Consider the following 8813-nt stretch of genomic DNA (forward strand, 5'->3'; position numbering starts at 1 on the left):
AAACTCCTCAACAAAATACTAGCAAATCAAATCCAACAGTACATCAAAAGAGTTAAACATCATGGAGCTCAAGTGGGAATTATCCCAGGAATGCAAGTGGTGGTTTAACAAAGAAGATCAATTAACACACCACATTAACAGAACAAGGGGGACAAAACACATGATCTGTTTTATTAGTTCCAGTAGTTTTATTGTGGAGTATAAACTAAACTAAAAATAGTTTTATTTTACCAAGAAATATTTTATGCAGAAAAGGCATCTGGCAAAATCCAGCCCCCCTACTTGATAAAAATACTTAGAAATCAAGGAAAATGCCCTTAACATGATATAGGGCATCTATGAAAAACCCACAGTTAAAATTATATTCAATGATGAATGACTGAAAATTTCCCTCTAAGATCAGGAACAAGACAAGAATGCTCACTGTCACCTCTGTTATTCAACATTGTACTAGAGGTTCTTGCCCAATTGCTCTAGGCAAGAAAAAAACAAAAAAAGAAATGAAAGGCATCCAAACTGGAAAGGAAGAAGTAAAACTTTTCCTATGTGTAGATGACATAATTCTATATACAAAAAAGCTTGAGAACTCCACAATAAAACTACTGGGGTTAATAAATGAATTAAGCAAAGTGGTGCGGTACATATAAAAATCAGTAGTATTTCTATATACTAGTAATGAACAATCTGGAGAAGAAATTTTTTAAAAATTCAGTTTATAATAGCAACTAAAGAATGAAATATCTAAGAATAAATCTAAGCAGGGATGCAAAGGAGTTATATCAGAAAACTATAAGATTTTATTAAAAGAAATTTCAAAAAGACCCAAATAAATAGAAGGACATCCCATGTTCATATATTGGGAGATTAAATATTGTTAAGATGTCAAGTCTACTTAAAGTTATTTACAGACTCAAACCAATCCCAAACAAAATTTCAACAGCCTTCTTTGCAGAAATGGAAAAGCCAAACATCAAATTTATATGGGGTGGTAAGGCTCCCCAAATAGCCAAAAACATCTTGAAAAAGAGAAATGAAAGTTGGAGGATACACACTTCCCAATCTTAAAACTCAAAACAAAGCTGCAGTAATCAAAACAGCAAGGTTCTGACACAAGGACAGCATAAAGACCAATGTAATCAAATTAAGAGTTCAGAAATCAACCCTCACATTTTTGTCAACTGATTTTGTCCCAGTCCATTCAAAGAGGAAAGTACAGTCTCTTCAACAAATGGTGTTGGGAAAACTGGACATCATGTGCAAAAGAATGAAGGTGAGCCCCTCTCTCACACCATATACCAAAAATCAACTCAAAATGTATCAGTGACCGAAATATAAGGCCTGAACTATAAAATTCCTAGAAGAAATTGTAGGGAAGCATTTTCAGAACCTTGTGTTAAGCAATGGTTTCTAAGTCTTTACAACCAAAGCACAAGCAACAAAAGAAAAAAAAAAGCAGATAAATGGCATCTCATCAAAATTAAAACTTGGGGCATCAAAGGAAAGTTTATCATGAAAGTAAAAAGACAATCTACTCAATGGGAGAAAATATTTGGAAACCAGATATTCAGCCATAAAACTGAATGAAGTCCTGACACATGCAGCTACATGAATGAATCCTGAAGACACAATGTTGAGAGAAATAAGCCAGACACAAAAAGTTAAATACTTTATGACCCTCATTGATATGAAATAAGTAGAGCTAGCAAACTCATAGTAGAATCTAGAATATTGGTTACCAGGGGACAGGGTGGGGGTAAGGAATAGGGAAGTTAATGCTTAAATTGTACAGTATTTCTATTTGGGACGTTGGAAAAGTTTTGTTAATGGATAGTAGTGACGACAGCATAACATTGCAAACATAATCAATGGCACTGAATTACATATTCGAATGTGGCTAAAAGAAGAAATTTTAGGTTGCATATATGTTACTAGAATACAAATTTTAAGAAAAACATGGGACTGTACAACACAAATAGTAAACCCTATTTTCATTAACCCTACAATGAACTATAGTTCGTAATATATTTATAAAAAGTTCTAACGTGAATTGTAACTAATGTACCATAGTAATGCAAGGTGTTAATAAAGAGGGTATTATTTGGGAACTCTGTGTTTATGAATGATAGTTCTGTAAACACACAACTTCTATAACCAAAAAAGAGTATATGGGACATGATTATATACACACATAATGCAATCACACATGCAATAGGCCAAAAATTAATGTTTACAGGCAGTAGGATTACTAATCATTTTAAGACTCTTATTTTATCTTAACCATATTTATCAGCTTTACTATTTGTCCAAAAAAAAAGAAAAAGTTCAAGAAATGTGTTTCAGGAGTAAGTAACTTCATGTAACTGAAATGCATACAAATGATTTTTGTCAAATTAAGCAGACAAACATTTGTCAAAAACCCGTGTATAAAAAATAACACTCTTTAAAATGCAATTTTATTGAGATATATCACATACCAAATACACATCCAAAGTATACAATGGCTCCAGTATCATCATATAGTTGTGCATTTATCACCACGATCAATTTGAGAATATTTTCATTAGTCCAAAAATAAAAAATAAAAAAGAACACCCCAAAATCCCATATCCGTTATCCCCCACCCCATTATTTACATTTTTGTCCTTATTTTCTTACCTATCTACCCAAAACACTTTTGACACGAATTTTCAAAAACTTTTAAGAGTAAGGTGTTATTAATGGTATTACTAAAACTAAAGGTATTAATAATGTTTTGAAATTTGTACATATTAAATAATAATTTGGTTAATAAGCTTTAATGATATTAAACAAATTTAAAGAAACTTACTAGTTTTTTTTTTATATACACTCTGTGAGAGATTATTCCACCAAAGCACTAAAACACCTCTGAGAAAAAACCTCACTAATTTGCCGTGTTTTCCTGAGTTTGGAAGAGCACATATGTATTTCCAGCTCTTACTTCAGGGTACTGTCAAATGTTTGGTTAATCTTGTTTGTGCAAAACAAAATAATTGACTTTAAGACATACTTCAAACATCTCTTTTTTTTTTTGCCAATGAGTAAAATTTTCGTTCTCCAAAAGCAAATATTTTAACACAAGAACACATAATGCTACCTTAGCGCATAAGAGCTCTGATTAAGAGACTTTGCATTTTATCTCAGTGATATCCAAGAATAAAGATGTAAATTTAAAGATGATGCCAGAGTATATTCCACTGTTATGCCCACTAAAGCACAAGTGTAAAATGTTGCCATCGTAAGTGAAGAAAAGTTCCCTTTGGGTATTCCAATGGATTATGATCTAAACCTGATAGACACGTTTAGGCTGGTTTGCTTCTGCCACTCAGCACTAGAATAATTTTACTATCTAAAATATGATCTATCTTAGGCACTCACTGAACAAGGTATTGCCCTATATTTTTACTTAACATGTGTCTAGTTATAAAAGTAATGCATGCTCTATTGCTGAAAAATTGGAAAATATTTAAAGAAAAGTCTAAGAAGAAATGAAAACAGGCATATAAAAGATGCTCAACATCACTGGTCATTAGGGAACAGCAAATCAAAATCACAATGAGATATCACTTCAAACCCCTTACTAGAATGTCTGGTTTTTTTTAAATGGAAAATCACAGGTGTTAGTGAGATTTTGGGGAATAAGGAACTCATGACGTTGCTGGTGGCACTGTAAAATGGAACAGCCAGTGTAGAAAACAGTTTGGTGGTTTCTCAGAAAGTTAAACCTAGAACTATCACGTAACTCAACAATCCTGCTACTAGGTATGGACTCAGAAGAACTGAAAAGAGGGGTACAAGTAGATATTTGCACACCGATGTTCATAGTGGTATTAATCCCAAGAATCAAAAGGTGAAAACAACCCAAGTGTCCATTAACAGATAAACACATGGAACAATATATATTGTGTATATATATACATATATATATATATGTATATATATACACAAAAGAATATTATTCAGCTATAAAAAGGACCTCCTCAACATGAAAAAGTCAGAACGGGTTATCGCCTAAAGATCCCTATAGACTGGGAGAAGGATCAAAGGAGAAGGCAGAGGTATAACAGAAAACAGGATTTAACAAATGGGTATGACTGCTGAATCACTATATTAATCTGGCCTACTGTGTTTTGGAGCAGCTAGAAGGAAAAAATTTAAATAGTGGAATCGTAATCCACAACAAACTCTGAAATCTGTAACTACTTGTTGAAACATACTTTGAAAATTACTGTTTTTTTCCTTTCTTTGCTTTGTAAGTATGTAATATTTTACAATAGAAATCATTATTAAAAAATAATAGGGGGGCGGGCCGCGGTGGCTCAGCGGGCAAAGTGCTTGCCTGCTATGCCGGAGGACCTCGGTTCGATTCCCGGCCCCAGCCCATGTAACAAAAAAACGGAAAAACAAAATACAATAAAACAAGAAAATGTTTAAAGATGTTTCCCTTTCTTCCTTCCTTCCTTCCTTCTATCCTTCCTTCCTTCTCTCTGTCTTTCCTTTAAAAAAAAAAAAAAAAAAATAATAGGTTCACCTCCTGAACCATTCGCACAAAAAATTTAAAAAAAATAAAAAATAAATGCAGATGCACAGGTGGTTCAGTGGTAGAATGCTCGCCTTTCATGTGGGAGACCCAGTTCGGTTCCCGGACCAGGTACACACACCCCCACCAAAAAAAATAATGTAAACTAGCATACTGAGTTCTGAACTCCAGTACAGCAACCACTGCAATTCTAGATTATTCTGTTCCTTTTATGGATGCCACACCATTGACTTATGATCTGTTGTGGGCAAGTCAGGTTTCCTCTGTGCCTCAATTTACTTACTGTGGCCAGAAGGAAAACAGAGAGGTTGTTCTATTTAAGCCAATATTACTTCTGTTTTATTATAGGCTTTATTATAGTGATAGCTATTAATAAATCATGTCACCACCACCCCCAAAAAGGGAAGGAGCACGTGGGAAATGGAGAGTTAATGCTTAATGAGTACAGAGTTTCTGTTTGGAGTGATGGGAAAGTTTTGGCAAAAGATGATAGTGATGTAGCACAACACTGTTAATGTCATTAACACCACTGAACTGTATACTAGAAAGTGGTTAAAATGGGAAATTTTATTTTGTGTGTATATATATATATATATAGCTACAATAAAAAAATTGAAAAAGACCACAGAAATGAACACCACAAAGAATAGACCTTATGTAAACTATGGACTTTAATTGATAATACAATAATATAACAATATTGGTTCATCAGTTGTAACAAACATGCCACACTAACGAAAAACGCTAATAAAGAAAAAACTATGTATGTGAGGAAAACAAAAAAGAAATGAAGTGCAGATGCATGCAACAACATGCATGAACCTTAAAAGCATCATGATGAGTGAAATAAGCCAGAAACGAAAGGACAAATTTTGTAAGATTTCACTTACATGAAACACCTAGATTAAGTAACTTCATAGACACAGATCACAGGTTACCAAGGGTTTGAATGGGGCTGGAGGTAGGGAGAAATGGGGAGTTATTGCAAGCAATGGGTGCGGAGTTTCTATTTGGGATGATAACAAAATTTGTAACGGATGGCAGTGTTGGTAGCACAAAATTGTGAATGCAATTAATATTGCTGAATTATCCACGAAAGTGGTTAAAATGAGAATTGTATGTGTTACCAAAACAAATTTTTTAAAAAAGAAGGAAAATGAAATAAATTATCATACCAGCCAGAGTATAAGTTTAACACTTCAGCCTTTTAAGGTATACCCTTCTAATTTATATGTATACAAACACACACACACACACACACACACACAAACAGCACTATGATATTTATTGTTTCATAATCTGCTTCTTTTCACTTCACAGCCTATTATAAGCAACTCCATGTGCAAACCTAGGAGGCCATGGAAGCACTCAGACTGCTGCCAAATCTTCTGTATTAGAAACAATGCAGAGATAAGTGTCCTTGTATGTAACATTTTTATGCATCTCTGATTATTTCTCCAGGTAAATTCCTAAAAGGGAAACCACTGGATGAAGGAGAATAAACATTTTCTAAATCATTTGGTATATGCTACCAACTTGTCACTGTACACCACTAGTAGCCTTCTGACATTTTTTAAATTAGCTGAGGCTATAGAAGCTTCTGTGATTTGCAACAAACGACCTATCTACACCGCTTACAAAAATAACACATTATATAGTCTCAATGGGCACATGAAAACTGTGCCTACAGAAACAAGCAAACCATACAGTTATTCACAAGAGGTACTGAGTGGTAGAAAGAGCATCATCCATGGAATTTGATTTGGAATTTCAGCTCCATCAATGACTAGGTATGCGACCTTGGACAAATCACAATTTCTCCACTATAAAAAGAGGGTCTCAGCTTCCTGATGTTCGGAAGAATTAACTATATTACATATTATATAGTGTCTGACACTGGTGACTGATCTATTTTGAAGTGATGCAGCACAGTGAACAAAGCACAGCCTTGGGGAGTCTGATCAATAAAGACTTAAATCCTGTATCTCCTGATAACTGACTCTATGGGTCTTAGACAAATCAAAACAGTCAGTCATGCAGCTGTTGATAGAACTAAATGAGATCTATGAAAAGCCCTGGCACATATCAAGTGCTTTAATTATTAAGTTTGGGGAGGGGGGGGGAACCCCACGTTTTACAAGCACAATAAGCTAAAAGATACAAGGATGAGTACACACTTTCTGCCCTCCAGGAGTCTCCAAGTGGTCTGGAAGACAGTCCTGGGAATGGACTGGGCTGAAATGCCAGGAAGAGAGGCTAGCCATCTGGGTTGCAGTTCTTCCACCAAGGGAGCCAGGGAAGGATTTTGAACCAGGACTGACTTGAACGACCCTTGAAGATGACAAGCAGCCTCTTGGAGTCATCAGCACCACGTGGGGTCTGGAAGATGAAGGAAACCAGGACCCAGCGCTTTCCCCAGGAATCAAAGTCTTGTACTCACTCATACGGGGACCAAGCGGCTGCGGACCACTCAGTAAGTGACTAACTATTCAAGTAGGTTCAGCCACGTGTTTAAACCCTGTTTAATTCAGTGGTGAGAAGGCTGTTCTTAGAGCCCCACTGCAATGTAAACACATCTCTCACCAGAGCTTTCCAAAAAGTTAAGAATATCTAACTAGATCAAAGGGTCTCAAAGCACCCCCCACCCCACGACTTTTTCTTAAACCCTGACACCTATATTTACTTGTCTGCAAAACAAGCAGCAACATTTTTTAAAGGAAAACTAGACTTCGCTGGTTCAACAATGCTTTTTCATATAGTTGGGATTTTATACGGTTTTAACTATATCACAGCACTGTCTGCCAGCAAACGTGTTCCTAACTGGTATACTGGAATTATACTTCCATGAGCTCCAGCAGACAGAAGCTTTAGAGAAATCTTTGAAGACCAATTTATCTTTGTGGGAATTCATTTTTTCTTAGAGTTGGGGGCATAATCAAAACAGTAGAAGGAAAGGAGATTAAGTTTCCTATTTAAAAACAATTCCAAAGGCGAAAATTTGGCTAAAATAAAAGAATAAAAACCCCACACATTTAGCTTGTCAAGCCAACCAAAAGATGTTAGTTCCAATCTGATATAGTTAATAGAAATGCTGTGGCAGTAAATGGAATAAGTACAAGCAAATTATTTAAGGAAAAGACCTTGCCTCAACAATGGAGGGAGTACATGCATGGAAAATACCCTAAGGGAGTCAGGGATACCTAGGTCCAGTTTCAGATGTACCTGCTGCCAGCTGCGCCAGGGCCCGGGAGGAAACCTAAAGCTTAGGTAAGCATCTACTAGGAAAAGCCTGGGTCAACGTATACAAATGTACAGTGGAGAAGCTTCAGTAACAACACTGCAAAGGAGAGGTAATGACTGAAAACCTCTGGGTGCTTGAGGATAAATAAGTTTAAACAATTTTTTTTCTAATACGGTCCTACAAGAAAAATAAAATGATTTTAAATTTTTGTTCTAATTCCATTCTGTACGTTTCAATCAGAACAGGAAGCTATTTTGTGATGTCACAGAAACATCCACAAAACACTTACAGCCAAAATTCTTCTCTTAATTTACAAACACTTCTAAAATTGATGTTTGTTATTACTTAGCAAAGTAACAGCGTGGTCTACTCCCCTTTACAAACCGAACGCTCAAAACTCCTTTGTAAGGAAATTACAAAAGCCGAGGTGTTTCCGTGAGAAACGCACCGAAGCCCTTTTCAGAAGTCCATTCAAAGCAACCCCTCACTCCCTAGGCCCAGGCCAGCTTTTCGATGCATTCGGACTCGCTCTCGAGCCCCAGCTGAAGCCGTCCCCCGGGCTGCATAATCGGAACCCGGGCGTGCTCCCCACCCGGGCGGGCCGAGCCCATCGGGGTCACCGGGCCAGACGCCCAGCCTCGGCCGGCGTCCGGCACCCACGCCCGCGGATGCGAGGTCGCGGCCGCTTCCCCCGCCTAAAATCCCGGAGCCGGCACCTCCCGCGGGCGCAGCGGGGAACGCGGGGCCCGGCGCGGGGGGCGCAGACGGAGCCGCCACGACCGGTGCAGGCCCGGCGGCCCCTGTGGAGCCCGGGCCGCGCGTCCGCCCCGCAGCCACTTCCGCCAGGCCCTCGCGAGGCCTACCTTCTCCTCGCCGTCGTAGATGCGAACCCCGCGCTGCTGAATCACCAGGGTCTCGTTAATCTCCAGGAGGCCGCTAGTCCACACGAAGCGGTCCATGGCCGCCGCCGCAGCCGCCGCCGGGCCGGCCCCGCGCGCTCCCGGAGCAACGAGC

The 8813-nt window shown here is 37.9% G+C and overlaps 1 protein-coding gene across 3 annotated transcripts in view; it reads right to left on the bottom strand.

Moving 5' to 3' along the window:
* VPS36 (vacuolar protein sorting 36 homolog) overlaps positions 1 to 8813 on the bottom strand; it is a 39288-nt gene extending 30475 nt beyond the window's left edge. The window contains exon 1 of one of the 3 annotated variants that reach the window (XM_077158168.1): positions 8663 to 8813. In XM_077158168.1, the coding sequence (XP_077014283.1) occupies positions 8663 to 8758 (96 nt within the window). In that variant the 5' untranslated portion in view covers positions 8759 to 8813. Of the gene's footprint in view, positions 1 to 7780; positions 7957 to 8247; positions 8402 to 8662 lie in introns of those variants that run through there. The other 2 variants (XM_077158170.1, XM_077158169.1) reach the window with 2 other exon arrangements.

Source organism: Tamandua tetradactyla, chromosome 4, assembly GCF_023851605.1.
Source record: "Tamandua tetradactyla isolate mTamTet1 chromosome 4, mTamTet1.pri, whole genome shotgun sequence".
Taxonomy (NCBI): Eukaryota; Metazoa; Chordata; class Mammalia; order Pilosa; family Myrmecophagidae; genus Tamandua; species Tamandua tetradactyla.